The sequence below is a fragment of the Gouania willdenowi genome, chromosome 5 (genome assembly GCF_900634775.1).
Source record: "Gouania willdenowi chromosome 5, fGouWil2.1, whole genome shotgun sequence".
Lineage (NCBI taxonomy): Eukaryota > Metazoa > Chordata > Actinopteri > Blenniiformes > Gobiesocidae > Gouania > Gouania willdenowi.
The window spans coordinates 12,985,279-13,001,283 of NC_041048.1; the positions used below are offsets into that span (position 1 = coordinate 12,985,279).

Genomic DNA, 16,005 nt, shown 5'->3' on the forward strand with positions numbered 1-16,005 from the left:
AAATGTGTAGGGGGACAAGGGGTTTTAAAAGTGATAATATTAATTATTATTAATATAACATTAACATTTGCCGAGGTGCCATCCAAGGTTGAGTTATAGTGTCCTTGGTCAGAGTTATTAATGCCTTGTCCTTCAGGGTGTGAATTCATGTCAAACTGTATACTCTTCAATAGCAAGTAAAATTATACATGATCCACAGACAACTAGTCAAGTTTAAACATATGAACTGGTTCATATTAAACGCCCATTTTCATCTTGCCAAACCAAGAAAATACCTTACAAAGCAATGACTGAATAAATTAAAGTTTATTTCGAACATGTTGTACAACATGCATCACTGGCCACACAGATCAGAAGTTTAAAAAAAAAAAGTATTCAAAAAGGGTTAGGAAGAATTATAAACTAATTTAAAAGTTTATACTTAAAGTTCTACCTCCTTTTCAGTTTACTGTACGATTATCTGCTGATTATCACATCAAAGTCTGAGACATTCAGGCAGCTTTAGCCAAAAAGGATTGATTTATTAGAACAAACATCGGTCACTCTTTAAATTTTCAGCATGCTGACATTAACTGTGACACTGCAAGAAGGTGGAGAGGCTTCTTCCACTGTTTCTCACATCAACAATGAGACCTGAGAAATGAGCATTGCTTACAGCACAGTCTGAGTTGCTCCAAGGTTACAGCCACAGAGACGAGTCTGCTGCCAATTTTCATGTAATGAAGCCACTAGATTATTGCTCATTTTCTTCTCAATAGTTCTATTTGTCACTCGTGGCCAAGTTGCCTCCTCCATGCGATGACCTGCTGATACTGCTGTAAATAATGTGTCCCTGATTTTATTACTGTTTCCATCCATCAATGTTGAGGCATTTAAAAATATCAACACTGTTGTTAACAGATAAGTTCATTAAATCGTTTCAGGACTTCTCAAACGTTTTGGGGATGATGGCCCACATACAGGATAGGGAACATTGGCTGAGAACTTTCTTACAGTCCTTACATCGAACACCACATACATGCTGCTGTTTTTATTTTTAGGTGTGTTTGACATTATTTATTTATTTACAAAAAAGATTGTTAAAAGTTGTCAGAATATAAAAATATTAATAATTTTTATTGTGTTTAACATGAGTTAATTAAATAAATTATTTATATGTTTCTCTCAAGTCTTGGAACTGTGCAGCAATAAAATGTTTTAGTTGAAAGATGGGTATTTAGAGATATGTGAAAAATGTACACAATGTGTTGGGCTAGTTTTGAGATTTCTCCCTTTAAACCGACCAAAGCGAGATGATTAATGCTGCTGGTGACAGTAATTGTTCAACTCATAAGACATAGTGTAGGTCTCACAGATAAACAACGATACTTTACTCACAAACTAAAGTAGAAGGTAAAGACTGCCGTTTAATGGGTCATTATGATGGTTTGTTGACAAATGGTCATGTGACTTGAACGTCGGGAAATTTTGGGGCATTGCGGTAAAAACAGTTATTAAACGAACTTTTTTGCTTCACACTTTCTTTTGCTGAATTAAAACAGTTTTTATTTCGTTCTTACCGTAATAACTTTCTTTGCCAGTGAAGGAAGAGAGTTCATTCCTTGATGCCATTTTTGCAACGCTTTTTTCAAAGTTTATTGGTGATATATCACTTTGCATTTGGCCATATTTGCCTGTTTTTATTTGTAATGTGTAAATGTATGGCTTTGTGTGTTGGTGATTTGCTCAAGTGCTGTAGTTACTTTTCCAGGATGAACTTTTTTTATTTATTTTTTTAAGAATTTTACATACTCAAGACCCAGTTTGTGATACTGATCTGATATATTCTAAATATCCCATTATAAAGTCTTTTCAACTGCTGAGTTAGTTCTCTTTACAGCAAAGTGTTTAAAATCTATTTACAACATCTTTAATCTTCTTCACTATCTGCTGCTATTAAAAAGCATACACTCTGGTGTCGTAATCTTCAATGTTTTGGACGAAGGCCAAGGTCTCTATTCAATCTTTATACATTCGCGGTAGCCTTTTAGAGAAACATGGTTAGTGTAAAACCTGCTGAGTCAGGAGGCATTGTTTGCATTAATATAGGCATCCCATCTTTTTTTTAAGCCTATTTTGCTGAAAGAAGCAGGAGATGAACAGCCGTACTACCTGAACGTGTTTTGGAATTCAACGCTTGAGCTCCTCCCCGGGAGGGGTTTATTCTCTCACCTAAACTTAAAGGTAGGGTAGGTAATTTTTTTCAGATACACTTTTTAAGTTTTTATTTGAAATTTTCTTGATGTCCTGACAGAAATGAAGATCTCATGTGCTCTGAAAAAGAAACAAAGAAAATCTGTCATCTGTAGCAGCTGTAAGCCCATAAAAACTTTGACCAATGAAAAAAGGCGGGCTAAAGGAAAGGAGGTGATGTCATTGTTTTGGGCTGTCTAGAAATCACGAAACATGGAGTTTTCCCAACGCTTGTAAATGTCATTGAAATCCTTGAACATGATAAAGTTCACTTTTAATTTGAAACGCCTTCGTTGATAAACGATGTAACTGGTTGATTTGATCAGATTATTGATCAGATTATTGTACTGTGAGGATCGGCCGCATTCTGTCCGAGTCACAGTTAAAACCTCTCTCCTTGATCAGAGCTTCATCATCATCATCCGTGCACATTACATCACATCGTCATCATCATCTGTCATGTTTCACTTGTTATTTACTCTTGTAGTGTGAGCAAACTGTGGCTTTATGTTGTACACAGTGTTAAAATCGTTTGTAATCGAGTTTGTAACAAGCAGCAACACACACACACACACACACACACACACACACACACACACAGGTAAAATGAAATGTAACATTTTGTCTCATTTAGAACTGGTAAATGTGAAAATATTAGAAACGCTGATGGTCAATCCTTTGGTGTGCAGTGTTGCTTTAGATAGATTTTTCTGGGAGTCTGTTCTACAGTATTATGAATCCGTGTGGCTTCAAATGTAATATGAAAAATAGCCCGTTGGTGTTTTGACTCTTTAATCTTGCAAATAAACAGGGATCGTGAATACAAAAAATGTGCCTCTTAAATGTCCAGTAAAACAAAGAAAAACCATTCACAAGAGCCCGGGAATATACCCTTGAGTACCGTCCAAAAACTGTTTGCTTCCCCTGATTAAGCACACGTGTGCGATCACCATGGCAACCTAAATAACTGCATGCCCCGCCCATCTACAGGTCAGGTAAATGCTACACATATTAAACAGAGGTATTTTAACAAATAAATTATGGCTCCTACAATAATGTTGCATCTTATGAGGGCGCTGCACTTATTCCAGGGTTAGAAGTGCGTAAGAGGAAAAGAACTTAAGTAGACGGGAGATTGTGCGTAACGCATGATTTGAATGGGAACGCCCACATTTCAGGGCTGCTCCACCCACTGTGCGTAACTGGGATGGAGGCGTGCAGCGACTGACTTAAGTACAGGGGGAGAATAGCACACAGCCAAAAACAGCGCTAGAAACGGCTTTTTGGACTTACGTGCATTGGAGAATAGAGCCATTAATATTTTAACCAGGGGTGGACTGGGACAAAAATTCAGCCCTAGCATTTTGTGTCCAGACGAGCCCACTACATTATCAGCGGACACCGCGTAGAAGTCCACAAATCTTGCAGTTTTTGTTTTCTTATTTGTCTTAATTTTATATATTATTCCCCCAGAAAACCTTAAAAAGGGGGTACGTTTTTAACCAGATTGACCTATTTCTTTGGCCATTTTGTAACTTTCTTTGTCCCATTTTTGCCCCTTTTCTACATTTTTGCCTCTTTTTTTCAGATTTTAGCTACCTTTTGCCAATAAATATCCCTTCTTACCTATTTTTGTCTATTTTTTCAAGTCCTTTTTGACACTTTCATCCAATTATTGTCCTTTCTTTAACCATTTTTGTCACTTTTCATCCAAATAAAATAAGCTATCCCTTTTGCTCAATACATACCTTTCTTTCCCTAAACACTTTCTCTCCATTTTGCCTCTTTTCTTTCCACATTTTTGCCCTTTTTCACTAATGTTTGCCACATTTTGCTTATTTAAGCAAACTTTTGCCATTTCATACCTCCTGTTTCCTCTTTCTTGCCCATTTTTTTGCCGCTCTTGACTACTTTTGGCCCATTTTACTCAGTGTTCAATCTTTTCCTGGCACGTTTCTACCACTTCTGGACCATTTTATGCCACCCGTTACTCATTTTTTGTCACTTTATTTGTCACCTTCTGTTGCTGGGGTGGTGACTTTAGTGACTTTATCTGTTCTGGCACCTATTTTACTTACAGATATTAATTTTCTCTCTTACTTTGTTCAATAATTCAGAAGGACATTTGGTTATCTCACTATGCAGCAATCGGCAACACCTTCGTGCTCATTCTCAGCTCTACACGTTTATGGGCTTGCACACCCAGTAAGGCCCTTTGGGACCCACACTTGAAAAATGGCTAACGAGAGCACCTGCCCTCAGTCCAACCTCATGTTATTGGACTCAATCCCAAGAGAAAGACGAGTCAGAGGCAAAGGAAATGCTTCCCTTCACATATCACTGTCTGTCCCCCTCTGCAAAGATTATAGTCATATGACTTTGTCCCCAAGACATAAAAAATGGACCAAATACGGTACTGACCATCCACTCTGGTGCTATCAATTTATTTATGTTTTGCCTTGTTTAGTTTACAAATGAGTCTGAGTTTTAAGCAGTTTTCATTTTACTGCATAGTGCCATTCCAACCTGCTTCACTTCGCCACTGTCAGGGTTTCCAGTTGAATTCACACATCATTTTTTTGTCAACAACTGCTCACAGGCAGGTTGATCTTTTAAATCAACTCCCTCTAGACTAGAGCATGTGTCAAACCCAAGGCTGGGGGGCCAAATCTGGCCCTTCGAGCATCCAATTCAGCCCACAGGAGAAATGACAGAGAAAACATGGATCATTGTGTAAATTACCGAATAATTCCATTGTAGATATCTCAGTCCCTCCAAATACACAAATCCAATGAAACTCCACAATAGTTGCAAGAGCTCGCTTTATATCCATGTCTATATCACATGATATAGAGAATTAGTGTCTGCGATGTTTTTGAAAATCCTGCAATTTTGCACAAACAATGCCACAAAATTGCCCTAAATTAATCATAATACAATTGTCACAAAATAAAGACATTTTGAAGTGAAGATCCTGCTGGGACTGATAGTGAAAGTGCAAACTGGAGCACGTTAATGTTAGAATTGCTCTTTTTTTTCCACCCAAAATGTGTGAGATCGAACTCCTCTGTATATGGCTCCTGAATAAAAATATGTTTGACACATCGGCTTGAGAAAAACTGAACAGAGACTCAACTTGTTTCGACTCCTGTTTTATTTTCGTGCATCCAGGTGTTTGTGGTGTTGCGTTTTTGCTGCGATGGATGTTGCACTTTTATCTTTTTTCGTGTATTGTTGCTATGAATATGGAAATTGAGTTGTGAATTGTGGTTTTCCTCAGCAATATATATATATATATATATATATATATATATATATATATATATATATATATACACGTGTGTATGTGCAGTTGGTTGATTATTATTGAACCACTGATTTTATACATGATATGCTTAACGTGCATATGCATATAAACTGTCTCGACCCTGATTGGTTCTATTTTTGTTGTTTATTTTACTGTATTTTGAAGTTTGAGATAAATAAAGATCAAATAAAATTTTAAAAATCTCCAATTGAATGACTATTTTAAATGCAAAAATGAATGATTGATTTTGTACTTTGCGCTTTTACATTGTGCTGCTGTAATCCTGATGTGAATCCTTCTTAATCTAGAAAAAAGAACAACATTAAATTCAACTTGTCTGCTCCCAGTCTCTTTCAAATATACAGACATCAGTTGTCAAGGACTGAACATTCACTTAAAGCAAAATGTGGTGAATTCTGTGAAAAACCAGCTGACGGGAGCAGGAAACATTTGAAAGGTTAGATACAGATATGAGAGGCCATCATGGTTTTTGTATTCATCTTCTCTATCTCCTGGGAGAAGTGCTTTATATATTCCTGACTTGCAGAGAATAAACTCCTATAAAGGAGATTAGAGCTCAGTTTGTGCTGGTGATCAGATCAAACAAACAAATATCTTTTATTTTACATTTATAAATGCCCTTTTTTTTTGGTCACTGAATTTATTTTAATTTTAATGTCTAACACGAGGTAACAATAGTCTGTTCAGTGGATTTATATTTATAGTGTTTGGTTCTCAGTGGATTAAGAAATACAAATTGTCATAACATGATGATGACCTGCCTGATTTGAACCCAACATGGCGTTAACATTAACAAACCTCTGAAAGTGTCCAGAGGTCAGTGGGTCACACTTATGGATCACACTTGTTTGTCTGGCTCTTTCCAGATTACTAATTGGATTGGGATCTGGGGACTTTGGAGGCTCAATAAACATCTCTACAACACGTAGGTCTGAATCACTTGACATTGTAACAACCACATGGAGGACTTTTCACAAACAACACGATAGAAATCATCACACAGTAATTCATGTGTCTGTCTAGAGAAAATAAATGCATCATTGTCATCAGACATCATTATTATGAACAAAGCAGTCAAAAACCATTTTTAAAATAAAGTGTAGCACTGAATAAAAAGATTTTCTATTCTAAATGAAAAAATCTCCAAATAACAGACTAAATAACCCACATTGTATGTAAAAATGATTTTAAAGTCACCAAAAATGTATCTAGTCCTCTAAACAGGGCCAGGTCATTTATGTATAAATGTTTATTTTTATTATCAAGACAAAACAATGCAATTCTGCGACACAACAAACCATACAATGCAATCAAAAGTTAAAATATAATGTAAAAGTTTTAGTGCAAGGACATTTCTACTTCCTTGTTTGGTTTTATTAGTCGGTAACAAAAATCTTAAAACCAAATGTGCAAACAACACAATAGAATTATATAGAATAGAACAAGAATTAAATGAAAATAAATAAAAATATGGGCAGAAGATCAGCAGGTATGGTTGCAGATTTGAATATTAATATTTAATTAAGAAAAAATATGTACAGTGATTGTAAAGGGTGTGTTTCACGTTTATTATACCTTATTGTATTATTATTATTATTATTTGGGGGCGGGTGCAACTTGGCGCCCCTCCAGCAGATGGCGCCTTAGGCGGCCGCCTGTGTTGCCTGTCGGGAAGACCGGTCCTGCCTCTAAAAGATAAACTCAACAATTTCCATAAACATTATTATTGTTGTTTTAAAATGTGTCTCCCTCAAACTAGCTGTTCACATTTCTTTTCACTTAATCACCATCAATTGAATATGCACTCATATATATATTTAAAAAAAAAAATTTTATGCAGGAATTATTAATTCAGAAGTACTGTAGATTACAGTCCCATTTTGAGTGAGGACTGAGAGATAATAAGTCTCCCTTCTTTATCAACTCCTCCTTGTCTGATTTTAATACCATTTTCTCATGTTGCCCCGCTTTAATATAATATCAGAAACTGCAATATTTGTCAAATTAACTATAAGTGTTTAAATATTTTTTCATTGATTTGGGACAAAGCTTGTCATTAAGGTCTGTGCTTATTTATGCCATTATGTGCAACCAAATAAAACACCTCTGGTAAGCTAACTACAGCCACACTATAGGCCACTATCTAGAAATGATTACATTTCTTTAATCATGTATATGAAAGTAAGTGATAATGTAAGATTGTGAAAATATGGGTGCACACGTTTGTGTACAGATTTGATTCAAAAAAGTCATTTACTAGTTAGGATGAAAAGGGATGTTGGCCATGACAAAAAGAAACAGACAACATGGGTTTATTTAATGTAGATAGTATATATTGTATGTATTGTATTGTGTAGAGTGTTGCACAGTGTGAATAACCAACTCACACTCCCATAGAGCGTGACCTGACTGAACCTGGCTCTCATACCCTCAGGGCACTGACACAGGTGCTCCCATTCTGAGACCTGGCCACGCCCCCTATAATTACCTGCAGAGAGAATCAGAAGAGGCAAAACACAATAACACAAGTCTTAGAGGCAGAGCTCACACTTTCTTATACTCTTTTGTTTCTACATTTAGTTGTTGTTTTTAAAGTTTGGTCTTCCAACTCCCTTTCAGGCATGTTGTACTAGATATACTGTAGGTGTTATAAATGTACTTATATTTTGTGTGGATGTACAAGAGCACTCACAACCTCCACTAAGCACCAATTATCCTCTCTAACAAATCTGGATCAGTGACCCTGATCATGGAATCATCATCATTCACGCTTTAAAGGCTTGGAAGAAACGTATTTTACAATTAATAACAACATAGTGGGTCATAATGTACACATTTATTTATTTATTCATTTATTTATTTTTCAAATGCACAATTTCGATTCAATCTGTGTAAAACTCAATGGGGTAATTCATTGAGGAACCAACCTGACATAAATTTGTCAAAAAAGAATAAAAGATTGGCTATTTCGAACCAAGAAAGTTGATCAATGAAGAGAGGGATTCTTCTGTTTTTGAAACCGATCCAGAATCAATAAATTGATCCGGATCCCCTCCAAAATATAGGAATCATCCATGGCATAATGTGTTTATTAAAAATGTGTCAAAAACTTTTAAGTGCATTTAATGTAATCCTGCTAACAGACAATCAATTACATAAACCCTGTAATGTATATATAGATGTCTAATGTATATTTAGAAATATAATGTATATATAGTTGTATATATGTGTATTTTATATAGATATATAATGTACGTATGTATAGATCGGTGTGTGACTGTGCGTACATTGATTAGAGTTTTATGTATTTTATATGTACCCTTAGAAAAATGAGGTTTCAATATTCACAGTATATAAATTCATTTATAAGTGCTGAGGTTATATATACAAAAAATAAATATTTTTTCTTTTGTATGTGTTTGCATTGTGTTACATGCAATGGGTTTGAAAGGTCTGGAACAAATGTCAAATGTAAAAAATAAAACAAAATTATGATAAAATCTTTTAGTTTCCATCATTTACTGGGAACAAAAGGACAGACACAATTGCACAGATGTTGCTCAAATGCATGATATTATATTAATTCCTACAACTTGTTTCAGTCGTGTAATGTGTCCTATAACATGTGCAGGTCTTCCAGAGTAGTTCTCACGTGTTAAAGGAATAAAGTCACTCATTTATTCCTGTTAGACTGATTAAAAATAATAATTCATAGCTTTTCTCCTCCCATCCGTATATACCAAGATCCAATAGAATTTTACCTCATACTGGGCACCAAGCATTATTGATGCTACATGGTGGTGGAGTGATGCTCTAGTGGCACAACCCCATGTAGTTTTAGTTTGACTCACACACGTGCACACACACACATGCACAGAGGAGGGAGGAGTTTGAGGGAGGAGGCAGATCTGCTCTTAGTCTCCACTGTTAGACAGTCAGAGATGAGGCAGTGAGCAGGCATCACATCGTAGAACCTCTCCTCACCAGAGACGCATCCACTGAGCATTAGAGATGAAGGACAGAAACACCTCTTAGACCGACACAGGCAAACTTTACCATAATCTGCTCCACAGGTGAGTCATTGTTCTTCTTTAATTTGATCCTTTATGTGAGCTTTCTGCTTTTCATTTACAGTAAACCTTAGAAAACATTTTTATATTCTTTGTTTTGTTTTTAAATTAATATTCAGCTTTCTTCAACCAACTAACAAGATCTTCAAACTTTTTTCTTTTTCTTTTATTTTTTTTTTTAGATATAAAAGTTACCAAAAACAAAATAGCAGAAAATCTTTTTCTTCCTACTTGCATTATACATGAAATGCTGGACGTCTTAACCTTCAGATGGTCATGGTCACCTGTTTTCCTCCAGGCTAATGCAATTTGTTGTTAAAATAACATTTCCTGTGCAATGTTGGAACCTCAGCTGCTGGTTGATTTGATAGAATTGTGTGTATGGGATGACTGTAAAGAGTACTTCTTGTCATTTGTATGGAGCAGCATGGACTGAAAATAATTTGATTTGAAAGTGGAGCCAGTGGCTGTGAACACAGCAGTATTTCTGTGTGGAGTATTTTCTATTACATCCCGTCCTCATTGGCATTCCCTTTGCTATTCTATTTTAAAGTCGATGTGCATTCGTGCATGTACTCACATTCAGTGTAATTTCCCAGGTAACCGTAGTTATTGATCAAACCCTGACAGCATGTAGACTATAGGGCACAGTCAGAGCAGACTATATGGGAATCACACACAAAGCCGCTCTCAGACACCTTTAGGCACATTGAGGATTAAATCTAGGCTATACCTTCGATTGTGGTTGGAACATTCAATATGTGAAGCAAAACCCAAACCCATGATTGCATTGTCAGAGCAGAAACTGCCTGACATTTACTGGTAAGGGGACTGTTCTCCAATCAGACTCAATAACTCATGTGATTGTTGCCCTGAAACAACATCACTCAGATCCACTTGTCTAATCAGTGCCAAAGAGCCTGAAACAATTCATAATGCTTCATCTTAGATTAATGATGCCACGAAAGCAGCAGATAAAACTTAATGCAATCCTTGGAGGGTTTTAAGCATGTGATGCCTTATTGTCTTGCCAAATTGATTTAATGGAAAACTTTACTTAGCCTTGGAGTTGCAAACATAGAGGATTCTTTTCCCCCCCTGACACTGTGGGACTCACTCAGGATTCATGTTCTGTCTTTAATAGCCAAGCTGACACTCCTTATGCTATCGATCCCTACCATCTAACCTACATCTCTGCCCCACAACCCCAACACCCCACACCGTAGCAAGGGAATATGATTAAGGGGCTGTGGCATCATGGGAGAATAAATAGAAGCATAACAGAGAGATGAGCGTGTATTGATGAGTGTAATCTGATGCGTTCCCCCTCGTGTGGATTTTTGAGCCCCTGGAACGACACAGCAGGAAAGGCAGAGTGAAGCTCAGAATTAAATCTATGTGCAATGATTCATTTCCTTGTCATGTAGAAACACAAGAGGGGGCTTTTCGACCTTATTAGATCTGCTAAGCTATCATTACAGCTGCTTAGATGGTGATTTATAAGGAAATCCCTGTAATAAAACATACTGATGCATCTTAAGTCCAATTTCCTCACAAAGTAATAAAGAGCTCTGGCGAGGACTAATCACTAATTGTGCAATAAGGTCTATAAATATAGTCTATGACACACATGTATAACTCAAGGCCCGGGGGCAAGGGTGGACTGGGGCAAAAGGTCAGCCTTGGTATTTTCTGTCCACACTAGCCCACTACGTAATCAGCAACACCACGTAGAAGCTGTTATTAAGTCAATGATACTCAACATGTGGCTCTTTGTCTGAAGTTTAATTATTATGCACCTAGAAAACTGTAAAAAGGGGAATCTTTTTAATTCATTTTTTGTATGTTCTTTGGTCATTTGGCAACTTCCTTTGTCCCATTTTTTAAAAGTTCTGCCACTTAATAACCTTTTTTCCTATTTTTTGTCCATTTTTGCAACCTAATTTTTGTCCTTTAAAAAAAAAAAATTGGCCACTTTTTATCCAAATAAGCACATTTTTGCCCAATAAATACCACCTGTTTCCTTTTTTTACTCTACATTTTGCCTCTTGTTTCACATCTCTGTTGTTTTCCACATTTTGCTCATTTAAGTTACCCTTTGCTATTACGTACCACCTGGTTCCACTTTATTTGCCCATTTTTTGGCTACTCTTTACTGCTTTTGGCCCATTTTAGTTAGTTTACACTCTTTTCTTGCCATGTTTTTGCCACTTTTGGACCGTTTTTGACCACCTGTTACCATGTCTGCCTCCACTCGCTCGTCAAAAGAAATGTCGTGGACCGGACTGGCCCACTTTGGGTCGACGGCTCACAGGGATGATGCCCGGTATGCCAGAGGGCTAGTCCACCCCTGCCTGGGGGGCAAATTGGGCCCTTTACAGCATCCACTTCCGCCCGCAGGAGAACGTAAAAATAACAATAAAAGATGTATCATAGAGTAAATTACCAACAAATTCTGTTGTGGAGTATTCAGTCCCTTCAAAGGCTAAAATTCAATGAGACTCCACAGTAAATCCTGCAATTTTTCCTAAATAATTTCACAAAATGTTCCCAAAATAAACAATCCTGTCACATATTGCTTGGATATTGTCTGCCTTACATACTTTAGATGTCATTTATATGTGGAAGTGCGTCAAACTGCTCCGAATTTGGCCCCTGAACTAAAATGAGTTCCACACCCTGCTTCAAAGCATCTAATTCGGCCCCGCAGGAGAGAGTAAAAATTACAACATCAACAAAAAAAAAAACATGTATCTTTGTGTAAATTATGAAATAATTCAGTTGTAGATATCTCAGCCCTACATGGATACACATTTACAAAGTTCCCGTGCTTATATTACATGATGATGGCAGTCATTTTTTAATCTCAAATTGATGATTTTCTTTCTTCAAAATCCTGCAAAATTCTTTAAAATATTCTACTAAATTAAATATTTGTTCATAACATCAAGGAAATGTAAGTTAATCTAATTTTAAGGTCACTTAATGTTTGGATATTGTCAGTCTTTTATATGCTTCATATGTAATTTAGACATAGAAGTGCAAATTAGGGCACATAAATGTTGAAATTGCTCATTTTCCCACCTAAATTCTGTGGCCCACTTAAGCTCACAATGGTCTGTATTTGGCCCCTGAACTAAAATGAGTTTGACACCCCTGGTCTATGATTAAATTATCATCTTAAATGTGTTGTTACAATTTGTTCCTATATATGTGGGTTTGTATCTGATAGAAGTGAAGCTTTATTTTATGGTTTTGTCTTTTCTTCTCATCCAAAAAACATCACAAAGTGCCCTGTGTGCATCTGTGTTTAGTCGGATGTTGCTGACACAGTTCTCTTCTGCCCACTGACCTCATTTCTCTGCTCCTATTAGATTCAGCCAGGGGACTGACTGTGCGCTGGTGATCAGGACCTGTTGTGTGTTAGGGGAATATGGTAAGGTGATGTGGAAAGGTTGGTGTGAGGAGAGATGTACCACTGCCAGAGGGGGAAGTCACCCATGTCAAAAAGGGGATCTTCTCTCATGGTTGTGTATGGGGCTCTTTTTCTCCGCTCTGTGGGTCCCAGCGTCCCTGCAGTGTCCAGAGCGTTGCCAGTGTGCCTGGGACACGGCCACAGTACAGTGCTCGGATGCTGGACTGCTAGAGATCCCCAAGGGCATCCCACCTGAAACTGTCACTCTCCACTTGGAGCGTAATTTCATCCGTAGCATCCCTGAGGGTGCCTTCAGTGACCTGGTCCAACTGCAAGACTTGTACCTTTCCCACAATCGAATCGAATCACTCGCTTCAGGTGCTCTGCGCCACCTGGGCCCAGAGCTGCGTTTGCTGGACCTCTCCTATAACCAACTGAGGATGGCCAGTAAGGAGGATTTTGGACCAACTCGAGCTAAGACACGCATTTACCAAAACCCTTGGCACTGTGACTGTGCCCTACAGGAGTTGATGGAGACTCTGAACCTGGAGCCCGAAACAGTGAATGGAATCATCTGTGAGAGCTCGGTCCGGGGCGTGGGAGAGGGGAGCCGGTGGGAGGACCCCGGACCACAGGGTGAGCACGCTGGTCAGCCGCTGGTCAAACTGTTGGACTCAGGGGTGAATTTCTGTAGCCTCCAGCGGAAGACCACCGACGTAGCCATGCTGGTGACAATGTTTGTGTGGTTTTTTATGGTCATTGTGTATGTCGTGTATTATGTGAGGCAGAACCAAGCTGAAGCCCGTAGGCATTTAGAGTACCTGAAAAGTTTACCCAGCCCTCACAAGATCCCCATAGAGACAGACACTCTTAGCACTGGTATCTGATATTTGGCCATTTTTCATCACAAAATATATTGATGAAAAAGTTGAGCTTTCTGTAATATTGCATTTGTTGAAAGTGCATATCAAGGCTGTTTATTGAAATGCTATTTGGATCATCTGTGGGGAGGAACAACAATAACACCTTTACAAACTTCATTTCTTAAATCCTGTTTTTTATCCTCGTAATCCATAGAAATTTTAAACAAAGACAGCATTTGGAGGAGATTGAATTTAAAAGGAGAAACTAATGTTTTGTTCAAATAAGCTCAAATAGGTGGCCGAAAGAAAAATCAAACCAAGTCAGTGTGAATATGTTTTAAATCAAAAAATCACTATAAAACTGACATTTCAAAGCATTTAAAACCTTTGGATGCAATGGGTATCCGTTCCTGGTATCTGTGAACTTTAATGAGTATATTGGTGTAATATCGGAATCGACGCATCCATAATTATCAACCTCAAAATTGGTATAGACATTTGTCCAAAAAATGAAAGAAGAGAGATTACTTTGGCATCCTTTATAGTTTACTGTCAAACCTAAAGCACATAAGAGTAAAATATAATAAGTCTGGTGCTAATTATCAAACATTGACAAGTGGTTACACAATGCTAAGCTAATATGTTGTCTAATAGCTTAGTCTAGAGTGTAAAAGAACAAATGTGATTTACTATGATCATCACCGTATCATCTAAAATAAAGTTGAGAAAAGGCTGAGGTAGAACTTTAGACTGTTTGTGTGTAGTACAATGTGCTAAATGTGGTTTGTCTGTTTTATCAACAGAGCCAGACTCTGTTATTGCCAGTAGTGGGATTTTGATTTAGGTCTAATAAACATCTAGTGATCTGATGCTGATGTTTTCTTTGTGAATCAGAAACTTGTGAAACACATTAACTATAATTATACCTGCTCAGAGTGTTTAATGAATGTTAGCTGTTGGCCATTGTTTGAAAGGTACTATTTTCTTATAAATGAATCCTCCAAATGTACAAATGTTGCTCCAAATGTTACAGTTGTACTTATTAGACGATCTGTGGTTAAAAAATGTGGAGTAACCAAATGCTTTACCCAATTTGCTTTTTGTTTGTTTTTTTACCTCTTTATCTAGCACTTTGGGATTTTAGGATCAAAACTCTTTTACGAATAAAATCTAATATTATTTTTATTACTATTTTTTTTTTATTAACCCACAAGCCAATGAAAATGCCCCCCCCAACATCTTTAATTTGTTATCTTTAGAAGATAAAAATATTTTTTTTTACATAGAAATATAATATTTTTATAAAGTGCAACTGGAACATTCATAGACACATTAGAAAATACAGTGAGGATCCCTTTAACATTACAAGTTGTTGTTCCTTCTGATTTAAGAGGCATTTTTACCTCTGCTAAGGAGAACATTTTAAAAAGAGACCTTAGGAGGTTCCTCAAATATGCCACAAAGGTAAGGTAAAGGTATGGATCAATCCTGATCGTGCAATTCATAACGATTTTTTGGAAAATGGTGGTGCCAATATATTTGGTCCTACTGTATCATTTTTAATAGGAATACAAATTGCTTCCAAGCCTTTAAAGTGTGAATGATCATGGTACCATGATCAGGATCACTGATTCAGAAAATTGCCAATACCTATCAAAAAGGATATTTAGCGCTTGGCGGAGGTTTGTGCTCTTGTTATAATTTGGCTACAGGTAAATTGTTTCTGAACCAGAGCTAACAAAAAAAAGGCATTGATGAGTGAACATCAGCTCATACAAACATTACGACTAGATAGATAGATAGATAGAGGCTATTGAATTGTAAAAATCAGAACTAAACATCCCTTCTTTGTTTCTGTCAAGAAATGTGGTCTGAAAAGACAGTTTTATTTTATTTTTTCACTTCTAATTGTAACATCTGTCAAAAAAGAAAGTGAGAGGTTTGGGAGAATATGGTCCTGAAAGTGGACCTGTGAAAGAGGTGGTTAATGTTTCAGATTTCTAATTCACTGCTTAAAAGATCACATCCAAATATCTTGAAATGGTGGAATTGTGAGAGAATCCCTTTTCGAGATGTTGTGAAATGAGGGAGGATAAC

The 16,005-nt window shown here is 37.0% G+C and overlaps 1 protein-coding gene across 1 annotated transcript; it reads left to right on the forward strand.

Moving 5' to 3' along the window:
• The first annotated feature begins 9,498 nt into the window (after positions 1-9,498).
• On the forward strand, positions 9,499-15,135 carry LOC114463650 (leucine-rich repeat-containing protein 3-like). The gene is made up of 2 exons (XM_028447330.1): positions 9,499-9,633; positions 13,005-15,135. The coding sequence occupies exon 2, from the start codon at positions 13,075-13,077 to the stop codon at positions 13,930-13,932; it is 858 nt and encodes a 285-aa protein (XP_028303131.1). The 5' UTR covers positions 9,499-9,633; positions 13,005-13,074; the 3' UTR covers positions 13,933-15,135.
• The last annotated feature ends 870 nt before the right edge of the window (positions 15,136-16,005 follow it).